Source organism: Oxyura jamaicensis, chromosome 1 (assembly GCF_011077185.1).
Source record: "Oxyura jamaicensis isolate SHBP4307 breed ruddy duck chromosome 1, BPBGC_Ojam_1.0, whole genome shotgun sequence".
Taxonomy (NCBI): Eukaryota; Metazoa; Chordata; class Aves; order Anseriformes; family Anatidae; genus Oxyura; species Oxyura jamaicensis.
This window is the reverse complement of record NC_048893.1, coordinates 197,403,472-197,421,911: the sequence shown is the minus strand read 5'-3', so window position 1 is coordinate 197,421,911 and position 18,440 is coordinate 197,403,472. Positions and strand designations below refer to the sequence as shown.

The following is an 18,440-nucleotide window of genomic DNA, read 5'->3' as shown; positions in this document are numbered from 1 at the left end:
TTCAGAAAGAAAAAGCAGGGATCCAGATTGCTCAATCAACATGGTCAGTCATGGTAGTATCCATTTCAATTCCACTGACTTCTTCCTTCCTCTTCTGCGGCTGTTCTTCCTTTCTCATTGCTCTCTCTGGGGACTTCCGTGCAGGACATCCCCGGATTAGGTGACGACGGTTATGGAACAAAGACTCTGAGTAAGTTCCCAGGAATGGTCACTGTAAACCTTTTTTTGTTTTGTTTTGTTTTGGCTTCTGTTCCTTCTCTGAGGACCCTCCACTCCTAGCATGCAAAAGATAGAGTTTTATTTGTTACCCAGCTGTGAATGCTTAAAAAATGTTTCAATTGTTTTGTTCTGCATGACAATATTAAATAACATACAGTGTATCAAGCAGACACTTTCACTTCTTTTGTAGTAACACCTTTTGTTTCTGACAGTATGTTATTGTTCTCATCATGGCAGTTCTGTAAAGTAGTATACCTAGAACTTGTTTTGCTGCCTAAAATGTACTTCTCAGCAACAATCCCTCCCTCTCCATCTAAAGGAAAAGCTAAATATTTTAACTTGATCACATCCTGAGGAGATCAATAGAAAATTATTTTATGCTGTTGCTTCTGCATTTTCAGCTTCTTGCATGGGAGTGTTTGTTACTTTGCTGGATTTTAGATTAGCGTCTGTTATTAATGGAAGAAGTCATTTGCAGGCTAGAGAAGACCATGCCTTCTCCAAAGCTAATTTTGGACCCATTTCACCATTAGCAACATATTCTCTGTCATGCACCCTTAATCAATTTCTTTTTCTGATGCAGTAATCCTGTCTCAAGACTTGGCATTGCAGAATGTGTAACATGTCAGATAATTGTTAAGAAACAATTTAGCTTCCTTGAAAGTTAGACCAGAAACATTGTACAGAGTGAAATATTTGCAACTGATTTCTATATAAATAGCTACATTACATGCTGTATCCAGACCTAAATAATTTAAACAAAATGGCACTTGCATGTGTTTGGCTGCTTCTTCCTTCAGTTCTTATTCTTTTTCTTAACTGCCAAGTAATTGAAGCAAAATGTATGTGAATGTTGACACTGCATCACCTACTGTTTTGTATTTGCTTTTTAATTACAGGAATGCACATCCATGCACACAGTTTTACAGATTATTCAGTTCCTGGTTGATTTTTTTATGGAATATTTTAATGGTTTCTGTTTAAGCCATAAAGTATCTCACCATTTAAAGATGAAAGCTTCTTCTCTTGTATGAAGAACAGTTCTACAAGACCAATTTTCTCAGTGATAGACAGCAATGTCACTGACACCTGAATTTTAACCGTTCTGTTTCTTCAAGGAAAGTGCTATAGCAGTTCACTAGGAACAAAAGGAGAACCTTCCCTGCCTAAAAAGAAGTAGAATATTTCTGATTTGCTAAACCCTCCTGAATATCTGTGTCCTTAGAAAGATGAATCTTCATAACATCCAAATACCTGAAAGGAGATAACTGAATTCTGCAAATTGCTAGGGGAAAAGTAGCACAGTATTATATAGGCTCTAGTTTCTATATTAATATTACACCTACCTTTCAATTACTGACATGCCTCTAGGCATTCTAGCCCCATATGATTTTCACTGATATTAAACTAAGATATACTTTTTAATGACAGTTATTACTAGGAAGGATATTTGTTCATGTTTAATAAAAAATTTCAGGGCCCTGTATAGCATAATGGTTTGAGGCAGTCCCTGTTAATTTGCTATGAAATGTCCAAAAGTCAATACATGGTTTTGTTTAAAATGTGAGTCTGTTTTGAAGCTTCTTAGTAAGACCAAGACCAAAGTTTTCAATTATTTCTTTTATAAGATATCATCCATTCTCATTTCAGCTGCTCCTCAAGCTCTGTCAGTCCCATGCTATGAACCCCAGCCATTAGATGTGTATGTGGGGGAACGCAGCAGCTTGCAGAGATGGGATGGTCTTGGCACAGTTCCTATGCTCATCCTCTGTGTGTGGTCTACTTTGGGTTCACCCCAGTGGATTCTTGACTTTTATGGGTTACCATCTTTCACTGGGAACATTTAGAGGCAGTTGAAAGCTGTGGGTCACCCACAGGTTAATCTGCCCAGTGGTTAAGTGCCAAATATTGGATTAATTTTGGCTCCTGGTGTTTGTCGGGAGGTGACTTATTTGTACCCGCTGACCATTTAACTACCCATGTCTCATTCTTATTAACCCAGGGCAGCTCCCCACTATATAGCCATTATAGCATTTGTTTCTAAATGCCCTGATCCAGCTGAAAACTTTCAACTGTCAAATAATTGTTCATCTGCAAAGTTATCAGCATTTCTTTCAGAGGTGCTATTAAAACCACTGTTTAATGTGATTCTGCAGACCTCCTGGAGACCATAAAGCATGATCTGACTGATGATAATCAGCCTGCTGACTGAGCAACCACTGGGAACAACCACTTCATATGCTATAGACTGCACCTTTCTTTAAATAATGTCATAATAGAAAAAGGACACCAGCCTTGTCAAATCAATAGTGTATCCCACTGTGATAATTCTTATGTCCCTATTCACCCATGCAGACTAGTCTGGTAAAGATTTTTATACTTTAGCTAAGTATAAGATCCTGATGCTCTCTGAAGAAAAAAAAAATCTTTCTTCCTTTTTTTTTTTTTTTTTTTTTTTTTTTAGTTTGGGACAGGTTAAGATAGTTGCAGTTTTGGACACCAAAACCACTTTCATATCACTTTGTTAACACCTTAGGATAGTGCAAAGTGATGAACGCTGGAGACAGATCTCTAAGTTTAGAAGAGTAATATGAACAGACACTCAGGTTTCATGAAATTAGCCAAGTCATCCAGTGAGATGCAACTGGATCATATTGTACTTTGAAATTAAGTTATAAGAGATATCATTGTCTCATTAAGAAATGACATGGCTTTGCCGTGATGCATATCACTATATAACGTACAGTCTCTTTCTGAAATTCCACTAGAGAGAAAGCTTTCATTTTAACTGTGTAAATTATCTAAGATTTTCAGGTGATGTGACTGTATAGTTTTTATTTCCTCTCTGCACAACTACCTTTGCATGACTGTGGCAGTTCTTTTGAGTTTCTGCGGCTCTATGGTGCTTGGTTATGTTCTTTAATTTGCTGTACTGTTCTTGCAGAACATGTTTCTTCTAATGCCAGCGATAGTGAAAGTAGCTACAGTAAGTTACTGCTTTCATTAGAGTCCTTTTACTTTGCATTGCTTGTTCTGTTTGTTTCTTTTATTTTGTTTCTCTTCCTGCTTTTTTTTTAATGTTAAAAAAAAAAAAAACAGTTGAAGTAAATGGCTTGAAATTTCAATTTACAACTACATTTAAGCTATAAAAGCTATAAAAAGCTATAAAAGAAAACTGGCAACCTTTATAAGAAAAGAGAGGAGGGTTGCTACTTGGGATGTATTCTGGAATATAAAACCAAACCTGGCCTTGGGTAGTCTGTGAAAATCAGGATTATTTGGTATAGCGACAGGAAGTTTATTTCAGTAGGCAGGAGGACAGTTTCTTGATGGCCTTTTAAGACTAAAATTGCTCCATATCTGCAGTCAAAAGATACTCCTTACAAGGACAGAATTTTTACTCACATTTCAGAATACCTGTATGTGCAACTAATAAATGGCCCCCAGAACTCTTCTGAGCCTATAATTTTGGCAGGATAGGTTTCCTAATATGTACTGAAGTCTTCAAAGAAGGTAAGATAGACCTTCACCCCTTAAGTACTGCCACTGAGTGACATTGATCCCCTGTAAGTGATGGTCCCAACCCTGCAAAGTGATCTGATTAGGATTACAGACTACATGTGATCATATAACCTAAAGATAGATTGTAAATTGGGGGTAATTATTAGTAATTCTCAAAAAATTAACCATTATAAATATTTATCTGGGAGTGCTGAGAAGTAAAATAAATAAATAAATAAATAATAATAATAAAAATCATTGGAGTAGGTTAATGGAAATATAATAAAAGGTAATTAAAGAGAGAAAAGAGAAACTGCTTACTAAATCAGACAGTTGTTTAATTCTCTCAAGCCATTTGCTTAGCTTAAGTTTTCCACCAGTCACTCAGCACTTGTGCTAAGTACCCGCATATATTCAGGTAATCATTGGTATCATACCTCGTACTTACTAGTCTTGGTAGAGTGCATAGCAATCAAGCTCTATTAATAAATACTGGTTTGTTTCAGTAAAACAGCTAATCTTATGCAATTCAGAAATGGTAAATTAGTTTGTATTCTCTTGTATTGCAAAGGTTTTATTGGAAAGCAATTGCCAGAGTCACAAGATAACAGTAGGCACTTTTGAACTACTGAGGACCAATTCTGAACCATTTTGTCTTCTCTCTGTCCTCTACTGGGAAGGAAGGGATGTTATGTTTGAGATATAAGATGCTCCTTCACCAGACTGACTTTACAATCATGACAGAACCAGTAGCTTAAATTTTCAAAAGTTTCCTGAAGTCTCTTCCAAGTGTGTTTATTTCAGAGTGAGAATGTAAAAGCCCAGATAAGAATCTAGTCTGGTGGCTGAACGCACCCCATGCCTGATGAACTGTCCCAAACAAATGACTTAAGATGGGCACCCAAGTACAGCGCAACATATGGGACAGGTCCACAAAACCTACTTCCCAAACTGCATCATAACAGGTAGCCTGTTCTTTGTTGGCTGTGCAATAGCTTGAAATAAAGTGCATGTTCTGAGGTGCAAGAACAGGGATAGAATCATAGAATCACAGGATGGTTTGGGTTGGAAGGGACCTTAAAGCCCACCCTGTTCCAACCCTCCTGCCATGGGCAGGGACACCTTCCACTAGACCAGGTTGCTCAAAGCCCCATCCAGCCTGGCCTTGAACACCACCAGGGATGGGGTATCCACAGCTTCTCTGGGCAGCCTGTGCCAGGGCATCACCACCCTCTGAGAGAAGAATTTTCTCCTTATATCTAATCTAAACCTACACTCTTGTAGTTTAAAGCCATTCCCCTCAGTCCTATCACTGCACACCCTGACAAAGAGTCCCTCCCCAGCTTTCCTGTATATACTGGAAGGCTGCTGTAAGGTCTCCTTAGATCCTTCTCTCCTCCAGGCTAAACAAGCCCAACTCCCTCAGCTTGTATTCATAGGAAAGGTTCTCCAGCCCCTTGATCATCTTTGTGGCCTTCCTTTGGACTCATTCTAATACTTCCATGTCCTTCCTGTGCTGGGGGACCCAGAGCTCAATGCAGATAGAAGATGTTTGGGGTAGTCAGCTGGGACATAGATGATTGGAAGGAAAAGAACTGCCCACAGCAGGCATCTCCTTCAAGGTTGGTTTCCATCTGGGCAAGCTCCTGTCTCACCCCAGCAGCATCTTGGCTGGAGCTGGCCAGATATTACTGATGTGTCCAAAAACTGCTGCCTGGTAGAGGAGATGCAGGGAGGAGTTACTTCTCTGCCTGGGGGAGAGCTATGACATTTAGCAGCAGAAGAAGCCAGTCTTAGGTTAAGCCAAGTAAAAGTGGCTTTAAAATCCAGGAGCTGCTGCCCAAAGGGCCTAATTTCATTTGCTAACGATTCATTGGTGTGTGTTGACATGACATTTGAAGGCATGACCTCAGGCAGACAGCAACTTTGGACACCAGCTTTTTGAAATGACTGTTTCGGATGGCCACAATGGCATGTCAACTCTAGCCTAACCCTGTGTTCAATTACTACATGACCATGGAATATGAACATGTCTCCTGTGGGGACTTACAGCCCTCCTGAGTCCATCTGACTACTCTCTGAATCTCCAGGCTACTCTATGTCAGCAGTACATCCCATCACACAACTCATTGCAGCAAATCCTCTCTCCTATGAAGGCTGAGAAAGCTGGGGATATTCAACCTGAAGAAGAGGAGGCTCCAGGGTGGCCTCATTGCAGCTTTTCAGTACTTAAAGGGGGTTATAAAAAAGATGGAGTGCAACTTTTTTACTCAGGCAGATGATAGGACAAGGGGGAAGAAGACAGAATCAGAAGAATCAGAAGAGAGAGGAGAGCAAAAGAAGGGTGGCCACACAGAGCAGCTTGACAAACTGTGAGGGTATGACGATAAGAATGATGGAAGCAGTTTTCATATTTCACTGCAGATCTAACTTTGTGGGACAGCTGACAGAGGACACTGCATGGTAGAAGCCTATCCGTACCCCTTACAGTAGTTATCAGAACTAGTCTGTGAACATTGCCTTCTAATTTATTTACTTTTATGAAAGGAAAATAATAGGTGCTCAGCATAAAGCTCATTCCTGACAGAATAAGACAACATGCAGCTATTTCTGCTCTTCTTTTCTGCATCTGGGTATCTGGAAACAATGCCAAAACTCAGCTGCTGCTACAGAACCAAGCTTATTTTAATTCTATTTTGGGGCAGACATGTTACAAAGCTGTTCTTCAGTGTGATTTAGTGCCATTTTGAGGAGGATTTGACAATTCAAGATGGACGACTACAGGTGATTTTACCAGGACACCATGTACATTGTCCTGCAAACTCATTTAGCCCTAAGTCTGTGCACTGGTGAAAAAGGATGTGAAGCTGAAAATTCTTGTCAAGCAAATATAATACTGCTGTAGAGCTCAATGGTTTTGCATGGGGCTGCGACCCTAGTAGAGTACCCTATATTTTTCACTTCTGTTTCAGAAGGAAATCAGGAAGAACAAGGGGTTGCCTGCCCATTGATTTCTGAACTGGGGGATAACAGCAATTCACACCTTGATAGTACAAAGAAAAGTGGGTGGATAGGAAATGGCTGGCAGGTGACACATGTACACCTGCAGACACTCATATTTGTTCCTATAAAAACAGTCCATCTGGAGTCCAAAGTAAAGTCTGCATTATCTCTAGTGGATCTCTGGCAATTGCTTTAATATGTTTCTCTAACTTTTGCTTCTCATGATGAGCATCAAGTGAAAAGTAGCTGGTGTTGAAACCTTTATTACTTCATAACTCCTAGAACCATTCCAAATAAGGGGTACAGCTACACAAAGTGATGCTGAACATTTCTGAGAGCTGTCCAGGCTGTGTCCTGTACAGTGATTAATAGATGCGTTACAAATTGACTGGGCTTTTTCTGAGGCATATCATGATGCATTCTTATTTATTGAGTAAATATCCTGATCAACATTTGAGTATTTGGCTGAAGTATTCCATTGCTCATGTTTTGGGTTTGGAGATTGAAAAATAAAATATTTCTTATTTCAAAATATTAATTTAATTGAAAAATCTCTTATGTGGTCTCAGGAGAAAATCCTTGGACCACTCCTTAGGAGCAAAGCTGTTGCAGATAGTAAACCTGATTTCTTTTGTCAGTGCTCTCAGCACTGCATTTGAAATCAGTAAAAGAGCTGGAATCAACAGTAGGATTAGCTTCACCACTATGGGTCCCTAAAACACAGCCATCACCCTCTCAGTTTCTTGCACTAGATTCAATCTGAGGTCAATGGAGACACAAGGATTTTCTGAGAACAATTTGTTCTGTCTTTAAGCAGATAGCTAAAACAAACCAGCTGAGTGTTTTCCTAAACAAGTCCATGCCTCACTCTTGACTCCACAGGAGCTGAGCAGTGATCACCATTGTGCTTGTCTTGCAAGGAGGGGAGATGGCAGCCTCTCCAAATCCTTCTTCTCCAAAGTTTTCCTCTCCAAAGTTTTCCTTCTTAAGTAAAAAGCCAACTTTGACTTATTCCCAAACTGGCTAATTAAACAATGATTGACAGCTTATTCTCAACTGTATAACTTAAAATGTTCTAATTTTCCATTTCAAACCAAGCTTGTAAAAATGTATTTTTTACTGTGGACTCATCAGTCTTTATTTTTCAAGACATTATTTTCCTAATGGCCATGAATTTTAAGTCTCTCCACCACATATGTGTGATAATGCTTTCGTGCATAGTTCAGTAAAGGTTTTTACAGCTGTCATCAAAATTACACAAGCATTACCACATCTATTTAGCCTAATTGCATAATTGGTTGTGATTGCACCAATTACTTAGAGAGGCAATACATGACTAAAAGTTAAAAATAAGAAAAAATTAGAAACAAACATTTTTACCCTCTGTACTTGGTTAGCAATTCATTCTTGTCATGAGATCTGAAGACTCAGAACAAGGTTTAAAGAAGTCCTGATTATTATGTTAGGCCACTGATTAATTAGAGCACTTGCATTTGCTCTTACTTTCCCCGTGGGCTTGTATATTATTCAGGCATACTTAAATTTGTACAAGTATTGAAGTTTATTGTATGGCTTCACAAGCTATATTGATCTTAAACACACAGTGCTGATAGACCACTTGTCAGTCATAAGTTCATTCTCAGACTTCTGATGATATTTTTATACATTAGATTTCCAGTCTTTCATTGGTATCAACGTACCTGGAAAGGCCATGCATTTACTTAGGTAAATAGAGGTCCAGGGAAGGGATTGTGAGTCAAAAAGAGTTTATGAGATTGACTTTCTAATACAGACTGTGCAGATGAAAGAAAACTAGATTTTTTAATTTATATTTTATCTGTCTTCAGAAGCAATCCTCATTTTTTTTAATTTTTTATTATTATTATTATTAACTGCCCTAGATATCTTTACGGATTTTTTCATTCACTACCATTAATAGGATGCCAAAAATCATGGATTCTCACTGCATAAGATACGTGATGAGGATGAGCATTTGGTTACATGGTAGCTGCACCTGGCAGCTCACAACAGCTCTCCTGCCCTGTTACACACACACTGGGTGCGGCTACACCAGCACTGTAAAAACTCTAGATGCTCTGGCAAGGCAGTAGAAAATGGTGCCTTTTTATGTGTTACATAAAAAATGCCTAAAATGTTGCAGGTCTACAATGAAACTGTAGATTCCAGTCTTTCACAGACTTTGCCATCTAGCCAGAAAGGGAAAATAAAGACAACTCTACATCAATTTCATGGTTACTCTCTGAAACACCATAAGATCTTTTAACAGGAAAAAATGAGTCCTTATGAAACTCTTCTGACCTCCTAGACTTCTCTGCTCAGTTTTTAGAGGGTACAAGTTATAACAAACTCCACATTAGTCTTCCTGAGCATGAGAACTCACCAACAGGCAAACCAAGAACAAAGGAAGCTGGAGCCATAGCAAACCTGAAAAAGTGAAAGACCTGCAGTAATTTTACTTATGGTATATTAGATTAAAGAAAGCTTCCTTTTAATTTCCTCTCTTTCCTTATCTTCTTTCTGTTCTTCTCTTTTTGACTTCATGGAATTTTACTGAAGAACAAGAGATTATGGCAAAGCCCTACAGACAGGGTTGTTTTTCTTTTTTTTTTCTTTTTCTTTTTTTTTTTCCTTGTTTTGTCTGTTAAATTTCACAACAATTTTCCAGATCAATACAGCAAACCTGTGCTAATTAAGCCATTAATGCAGGTGGTAAATGAGGCTTAGTCAGATGATAAATAAAAGCCTGTGTCCTGCTGAATTTCATGCTGTGTCACACCTCAAAGCCATCACAGGGTTATGGCAATCTGATTATTGATTGGCTCTAGAGCTCTTCATTATACTTAATACTTTATGGACTACTTCAAAACTGTGCAGTACTGACTGAGAAGAGATCATTAAAGACTACCATCTGGTACTGTTAACATGCATATCAGCCCCTAAAGACTTACAGGATTTGGTCTGGACAGTGCTTGAAAGGATTTTATTCACATAGAAACTTAAGCTTCCTGAGCCCTTTTCCCGGAAAAGTAAATTAGTGGAAATGGTGCAGACTTCCACCATGCTCACACCCTATGTAAGTCTGAAGCTCAGTGCTAAAGAGCCTTTCCTCAGGAAGATGTTCGTAAGTCCCTGTGCCTCACAGTCAGCCTCAAAGTTTCTCCTTGCTTGTTTCAACCTTTTCCATTGACTTAAGCTACAACACAATTTGAATGGGCTGGAGTTGTTTCATTGCCTTCAGTCTGGCCAAGACTTCTGTGAAATGCCAGGCTTGTTTGTCTCCATAGCCCATACCTTACTGATAGTGTGGATGCAGTGACAGCTTTAATATGTGGACGCGTCTTCCAGAGACTGAGCAAAACAGAAGGTAAAATCTGTGCTGGCTTACTTGTGCTGGTTGTAAGTCTTTGCTGAAGCAAAATATTAGAGCACAGAGAAATTTTTTAACAGTGTCAGAGTTTTTGGCAATTTTCCTTTAGTCCTTGTCACCATCACTCACATGAGATTCATCTGTTTAAAAGCAGATATCTGCAGCTGACCTTGCTGTTTAAATGCCTTTATGGGATAAAGGAAACACATACACTCCCAACTTTTTCCGTCATCACAAAGTAGACATCTAGAAGAGGTCACATCAGTCAAGTCTTAGTATAAGCACTTGCCTATTTGCAAGCACCCATTGATTCTAACAGGTACCTAGAGACTAGGTCAGACGTAAGCACTTGTGATACAAGTTTCTGAAATCAGCTGAAATGAATACCCCCCTGCAGATCTGTCTACTACTGAAACAAGTATTCTCAAGTTTAAGACTGTGTTTGTGCAGACAGTCTCCCCTCCACATGTTTAGTATGTGATGGCTTCATCTCAGGCTGTTGAAAGCATAGCTTTGGCTCCTGGGAGCTGGAGGACAGGCAGTATAAGAGCATCCTCGTTCAGCCTGTTGAGTGAATTATTTCATCCCCAGGGAAATGGGGCATCCTGAGTTCTGTATCACCCCCAAAATTCCCAGAGAAACTTAAAACAATAAATCTGATGCATGAAACCTAGTGCAGTAATAATTCTAGGTTTTTAACTTTTTGCAGAGCTGAAATTAAGCAAGTGATTACACTATCAAATATTCACTAAGAAATAATCCATTATCCACACTCTCATATGTTATGTTGCTTTTACCTCAAAAACTGTCTCATCTTTACCTTTTATTTAAAATGGTGCTTTTTTCTCAGCTGCTTCAGTACCATTGCTGGCTAGGAGTTGGCCCTGTCTGTTCTTGCTCTCTCCTAACACACCAGTAATTTTTAATTTGCTTTGTCTGTCCTCCTTAATCAAATTCTTTTTACTCGGAAGGTTTTCTGACATGTTTCTTACTGCTGTCTAGGTAATATGTCATGAAAAAATATCTCTGAGCATATTAGATTTAAGGGGAAATTTGGGGGGGCTAAAGGGGTCAGTAAGACTAAACCACCAAAATTTCTGTACCTACTTGGGAGCTAGGCATTGCATTCTATAGAAGTCCTGTTAGTATATTTAAGGAGCCTCAAGAGTGACTCAGATATCAGTCAGACTACCTCAGGGTGAACTGTACCTCCCTCTAAATCCTACCTATATCATCCATCAGAATCATGCAGCACTCTTCCTATCTATATGCACACTTTAGTTTGTCAGGAGCCCATCAGAATAATGTCATACAGATTCACGTGTGCAAGCAGATGACATGAAGGCAATCCTGTTTTGTAGAAGCACGGCTGCCCATAATGACACCCTTTCTTCCATAATATCTAAATCTGTTACAAAATCCCAGCTGTGAATCTTCTCAAAGATGAGCCCTAAACTGAGGGAAAATAAAATCTTGATTTTAAATTTAATAAGCCTAAGTCATATTTATAACCTGCCAGAGCCCTTATGTGGTACCAAGCATGTGACAATGACCCCAAAAGAAAGATGTGCAGGAATTACTCATGCAGTAGATTGAAGAATCCTCCCTCCTCTCCTCTCTCACTTTTGTAGAGGAAGGGACAGGGATGCAGCAGGGCTGTACACCTGCACCCAAGTCCTGAACTATATAGTTCCACTTGTGTCTTGTGTCACAGTCCTCTACTTTGGTTCCCATAGTGTCACAGTGAGGAAACACTCTCCTAGCAGCAGTGGAGGAAGTGTAAGGGCATAAAATATGATGCTTTTGTGATAGTTGTCTTCAGGAAAAGGATAAGGGTCAGAAAACAGTTCATAGCTGGATAACAGGCTGTGAATAAACTAAACTATGGAGTTTACACACAAAAGGATGATCAGCCAAAATGTACTTTTTCTGAGGGTAAAATGTTCAATTTAGGTAGCCCATGGATATGTCCTGCAGCAGCATGTTATGGTCTTAACAAGTGGACAAGCAAAATAATTATATCTGTATCTTTCTGCACTATCCATGTAAACAGCCTTGCTATCAAGTCAATGCATGAGGTCTTACTGCCTACGCTATTCTGGATCATTGAAAAAGCCCAGTTTCAGTGAAAAGAATTGAAATATATGGTAAGGGAGGGAGGGGAAGGGAAAAAAGTGAGCAGCTTGAAGTTTTGAGGGGCTTTGGAATGGTTCAGGTGAGCACAGTTCCAGAGAGAAGTGTTGAACCCAATCTGCCTGTGTGAAGCATTTAATCAAGCTTCAGTTTTCGAAGCGTTGCATGTCAGCTTCAATCTCTTCTCTTTCTTCTCTCATCAGGAGGCCAAGAAGACTGCATCCTTTCTTATGAACCTGTCACAAGACAGGAAAGTAAGTTTCACCTGCTTTTCTGTCACTGTTCCTTATATTTTTCATTTTACATGTTGGGGACAGCAGAGTAGTAAGCCCTGCTGTGGCAGTCCCAGATTCTTCATGGCACCTTCTTGTCCACTCAGGCCATCTCATGCATAAGAAATGACATAAGGGTGTCCCTTGCTATTCAAATCTCCTCACTATATATACCAGCTTCCTGACAGTCCCAGGACTCCCCCCAGTATGTTCCCATGGCCTTTACTAATGGTGTTTGACTACATCTGCAGGCACCATCCTCAAGCTCTGAGGCCTGCCAAACGAGCAGTACTGGTTCCATTTTCCTTAGCCACATCAATAAAAAAATGATCCCTTAATAAAAGCTAGACCTAAGATTTCACTTCAGACATCAAGGAAGCAAGTCTGCTTAGTACAATTTTGGGAATATTTGCTGTTATTGCCACTAACATCATCAAAATGCACCTTTCTTTTTGTTTGCCAGTTAATTACACCAGGCCAGTTATTATTCTGGGTCCTATGAAAGATCGGATCAACGATGATTTGATATCTGAATTCCCTGATAAGTTTGGGTCATGCGTACCACGTAAGTATGATTTTATTCTTCATTCTGCAGCAGAGTCAGTGATATCTCTTGAAGCCATGCATTAACTGAATTGCGGTGAAAGCAGTGTCTGCGAACTTTAGCTAGCGGAGTTTCTCAAAAGCCATTTTTCCATCAGAGGAAAAAGGTCAAAGGAACAAACACAAAAAGATTGTGGCGGTCTGTGTATGAGGTTTATGTGGTAAGGTTTGGTAGTGGGGGGGCTGCAGTGAGAAGAGTCCAGATGCATGTCCCCCTTTAAACAGAGGGCCTTTTAACCACAAACTCAGTTTACTAATCAATTAGTCTTTTATTTCTTAAACAAGATAAAATGTTGAAATACTGTTAACATGTAAAATATTTCAACTCAGTTAAACATCATCCACCAACAAAATTATGAAGTAGCCTGTGACTTGTGTGAGATCTAGCCTGCCTCCTCTGAAAGCAATACTGGCCCCTGAATTAAGTTGTGTTTATATCTTGGATCACTAGAGGTTGTTGAGTGTTTATTGCAGTCTCTGATTGCAGTCTCACTTCATTTAAAGATGTTGTCTCTACAAATACAACAGCTTAAAATGGCTAGAGATGAAATCAGAATCAGCCTTATAATTAAGGCTAAATTAAATTGATGAGATTGCCATTCATTTTTGTCACCACAGTAGGATTAGTTTCACAATATGAAATGTGTTTTGCATTTGAGTATGTTTGTGATCATGATGAAAAAAGTGGAATTCTAGCAAATGCTTATTATATGTTATCCTGTGATTATTATTGGTTACCGGTAGACATGGGAAGGTATCACTACAAAATGACACCTTTGTTGTCCTAACTCCATTAAAAACAAGATGTAGTAGCCAAAGATACTACCAGATGGGGAGCACCTCTACTTTACAGCATTGTCAACTGAGTAAATCTTAATCACTGCGTTTTTGCATGACATGTTTTTATAGACTTCTTGATCCTTTCTTTTTTTTGTTTCATGCAGATACCACACGGCCAAAACGTGACTATGAAGTGGATGGGAGAGATTACCATTTTGTCATTTCAAGAGAACAAATGGAAAAGGATATCCAAGAGCACAAATTTATAGAAGCCGGGCAGTACAATGATAATTTATATGGGACTAGTGTCCAGTCTGTGAGATTTGTGGCAGAAAGGGTAGGTTGGCACCAGCTTTACTGCCCATGCAACATGATCTGGTGTGTGGCCACACTGTATCTCAGAGATGCTTCTTCTGCCAAAAATATAAATTATATGAAAAATGGCAACCTAATATTTACAGGATTTATGATGACTCCACTTGTAGAGTCTCTAACTTTGAATGATAACATTCTTGGCACAGCTGGTACCTAGATGTAATGCCACAGATTCAGCAATTTAACACAGTACTTCAGGTACGCCCCAGAACAGCCTTCCCTCTTCCCTCTATAAGACAGGTAAATAAACTTATCTCACTTCCACAGAGGCAAAGAATGAAGCCCAGAGAGATTATATGATTCGCCTCAGGTGACACATGGAGTCTTTGACACAAAGAATTGAATTAACCAGTACAGAACATAGATATCATATTATTATTATGAACTGATTTTCCTCATCTCTGAGGAAAATCCATCACCACCCCCAGTAAAAATAAAATATATATATATATTTGTTCCCATATCTTCAAGTGTAGATTTTATATTAGGACTATATCAAAGGCACGAGTGCAGAGGAGCAGAGTATGTGCCCTGGGGTCCCTGTTCCCTGGTGTGTCAGCCATGGCCCCATTCCAGGGCACTGCCTCACAGAATTGTTTCCCTCTTTTGACTTGCCTTCTGCAAACTCTGCAGAAATAAACACATCCTCATCTGTTTCCAACAGGGCAAGCACTGTATACTCGATGTGTCAGGAAATGCTATCAAACGACTACAAGTTGCACAACTCTATCCCATCGCTATCTTCATTAAGCCTAAGTCATGGGAGCCTCTGATGTAAGTATAAACTCCTCCAAGCTCCTCCAAGTGATTTTTTAAATATATATATATTTTTTTTTCCGGTCTGTAGTCTCAAGTGGCACATCACAGGTCTGGAGTCTGTGTTTTGCCTGTCCTCTAAAATCACCATCCCTGGAGGTCTTCAAAAGACGTTGAGATGGAGAGCTTAGGGAGATGGTTTAGTGGAAGATTTGTTAGCGCTAGGTCAGAGGTTGGACTCGGTGATCTTGGAGGTCTCTTCCAATCTAGACTATTCTGTGATTCTGTGATTCTGTAAAATCAGTAATAACATGAGGATGTGAGAACAGTGAAGACTTGCTCTCCATGCATACCATCTGCTGTACCTCAGAGTCTCAAGGAATGAGCCAAAGCTGCCTTTGAACCTTTCCCAGTTGGACATGTGGGCTTAGGTGCTGGACCATGAAGGACTCCCCACCGGTGCTCGGTGTACTTGTTCCAACCTGGCAGCAGGTTCACCAAGGACTTGTGTGTCACAGCTTGTCCCATCCAGCCTTGGGTGTTCTTGGGGTGTAGTCACAGTGCACACATGGGTGAACCAGAACATAAACCTGTGTCAGACTCACAGTGTATGCTTCTTAACCAGCCCTTCATTTGCTTGAAGAGCAAGAGGATAAGCAAGGACCTGCATGACTGGAGAGGGGCAAACAATCCTTCCAAGAAGGAAAAGAGAAGGCACCAATTTCATGCCGTCTCTAGGCAGACTAATTTCAGTACTCAGAAAAATCTTGGAATTAAGAGAATAATTAAGCAGCTCAAGTATATAACTGGAAGGACAAAAAAGGTTATGAAGCAACCAATGTCAAGAACGTCAAGAGCAAGTCAGATCTACCTTATTTTCTTATGTCAGGAGATGGGTATCAATAATTGTATCATCTTGATTTTTATTCTGGCTCTTGACACATGTCCATGGGACATTCTCAGTAGCAGCTTAAGGAAATATTGTCCAGAGGGAATCATTAGAGCATGTGCAGAACCACAATCAGATGGTCATTGAAAATGGCAGTAGGAGGATAACAGATATCCTGAAAGTGTATTTCCTGAGCTGTGGGACCACTTGTTATTTTCATTAATTACTTGGGCAATGAATTGGGCAGTACTTTTGTAAAGTTTATGACTAACTCAAGGCTGAGAGAGGTGGAAAGCACTTTGGAGGATAAGATTAAAATTCAATGTAAAATGAGTAAGATGAAATTCAGCACAGACAAAGGAGAGAAAATGAAATGCACAAGTACAAGCAGGGAATAATTAAGCAATAGCACTGCAGAAAAGCATCTGGCGGTTGGGATGGATCACACAGGAATATGAATGGATAGTTAATGCTGTTGCAAAAAAAGGAAACTGCCACTGTGGGCTGCATTAACATCAGTGTTGTGTAAGGACACCATAGATAGTTATTTTGTTTTAGTTGTTAGGGATAAGGCTTCAGCTGGAGTGCTGTCCTTGTTCTGGGTACCACCCAGGAAGTGGAGGAAGAAAGGGGGGAGAGAAGACTGAGGAGAAAATAGGGTAGAGATCTTCACACTGGTTAAAGCTCAAGATAAAATACATGTTTTCCGTGTACAGCTATGGTAATGCAAGAATATATTGGCTTAATTTGCTCTGATGTGGATGACAGTTAGTACTCTACTCTTCTGTCATCAAAAGCTTTGCAAACACCAGGTGATGCCAAAGGTATCTGTTATACAACTAAAATGTAGATATCCCTCACTCCTCTGACAGAAGCATATCTGGTTATGGTAAATGTGTGCCCACAAACATTGGGTCATAGAGCTGGAGACAGCTAACATGCCACATCCCATGACTGAATGTGCATCCTTTTTGGCCATAGCTTTTGGTGATAAGATTGCTGCAGGCCCAGGCACATTACAGGGAAAGATGCACAGTATGTGGTACTTTTACAGTCCCGTTCTGATCAAAGACATCTTAGGTTGGATGAATTCTTCACATTTCTTCCAGACCTGCAATTCAGTTATATTCTGATTATCTATAGAAGGGGCATGGAAGTCTGACAGCCATCAGTTGCTTTAAGATAGATCTTAATCTGCAGTTTTCCCATCCATAAATTCTTCCATTATTTGTTTAATGCTTACATTGCATCTGGTGTGGTAAAGACGTAGTAAATAGTAGTATACATCAAAAGTAAGCTATTCTTCATTCTCTAAACCTAAACCTGCATCAATGTTGACAGAACAGTAGGGATAAACAAAGTGAAATCCATGATATGACTTTGAATTCTTTGTTCTACAATACCCTGTGGAAAACACCCTTAATTAGAAATCCAGACTTCAATAAGGCAGCAAAAGTCCATTTATATCAGTACTAGTTTGGAATCTTTTTGCAGGAATATGCTTGATAGAAATAAATTATGTAAAGCCAATACAACACCTCCTCAAAAAATGAGAAAAAAGTAATGAATTCAGGCATTCTAAATTACTGTATTCCCTGCAGCCTGCTCTCCACAAGTAACATTTTTATCTAGTTAATCTATCTAATATGTATTTTTCTCATCAAACAGATAAGATTCTAAATTTTATTCTAATTTTCTAATTCTAACTCTAATTCTATTCTAAAGTTCTTTTAATATAAATGGTATCAATCTCTTTTAAGAATTGTATTGAGAATAATGGCATAGTTCTAAGCTCCCTGCTCACAAAACTCATTTGTTTTATTTAGTAATGAAGTTAAATCACTCAGATCTGGCTAAAAATACCTTCTTTGATGTTAGCCGTAGTGGGGATTAGCAGTGTGTGGCTGCTTCACAAACACAGGCTGTGCACAAGTTCCTGCTGCCCAGGAGATGCAGGGCAGCTTTCCACATTCTCATGGTGGGTCAAGCCATCTCATTTGTACCCTGGGGTAAGAAGAAGCATATGGGGAGTTCCCACAGATGAACAGCAAATCCTCACCCTATTTTTTCTCATGGCAATTTGTTTGTGCAGCCCTCTTTTTTGCTACAGTCAGAAAACATAACAATTATAGGAATTATACCAGTATAAAATCTGCTTGAAATGATAGATCTGCCATAACTGCTATCCTTGTTCATACAAGTGAGTTGAAGGTTAATTTAAGAGCAAGTTAAAATCATAAAAGACAAAAAAAAAAAAAAAAAAATCAGAAAATTAGATTTTTTTCCCTTCCTTCCTTCCTTCCTTCCTTCCTTCCTTCCTTCCTTCCTTCCTTCCTTCCTTCCTTCCTTCCTTCCTTCCTTCCTTCGTTCCCTCCTTCCTTCCTTCCTTCCTTCCTTTCCTTCCTTCCTTCCCTCCTTCCTTCCCTCCTTCCTTCCTTCCTTCTTCCTTCCTTCCTTCCCTCCTTCCTTCCTTCCCTCCTTCCTTCCTTCCTTCCTTCCTTCCTTCCTTCCTTCCTTCCTT

General features: G+C 39.4%; 1 protein-coding gene across 26 annotated transcripts in view; it reads left to right on the top strand.

Annotated features, from left to right (window-relative positions):
* The window catches only part of DLG2 (discs large MAGUK scaffold protein 2), a 1,027,745-nt gene that overhangs the window by 1,000,480 nt on the left and 8,825 nt on the right, over positions 1 to 18,440 (top strand). For 17 of the 26 annotated variants that reach the window (XM_035343430.1, XM_035343450.1, XM_035343455.1 and 14 more), the window contains 5 exons: positions 3,164 to 3,205; positions 12,448 to 12,498; positions 12,980 to 13,081; positions 14,064 to 14,236; positions 14,939 to 15,048. In XM_035343430.1, coding sequence (XP_035199321.1) covers positions 3,164 to 3,205; positions 12,448 to 12,498; positions 12,980 to 13,081; positions 14,064 to 14,236; positions 14,939 to 15,048 — 478 coding nt within the window. Of the gene's footprint in view, positions 1 to 144; positions 191 to 3,163; positions 3,206 to 12,447; positions 12,499 to 12,979; positions 13,082 to 14,063; positions 14,237 to 14,938; positions 15,049 to 18,440 lie in introns of all 26 variants that reach the window. The other 9 variants (XM_035343472.1, XM_035343493.1, XM_035343412.1 and 6 more) reach the window with 3 other exon arrangements.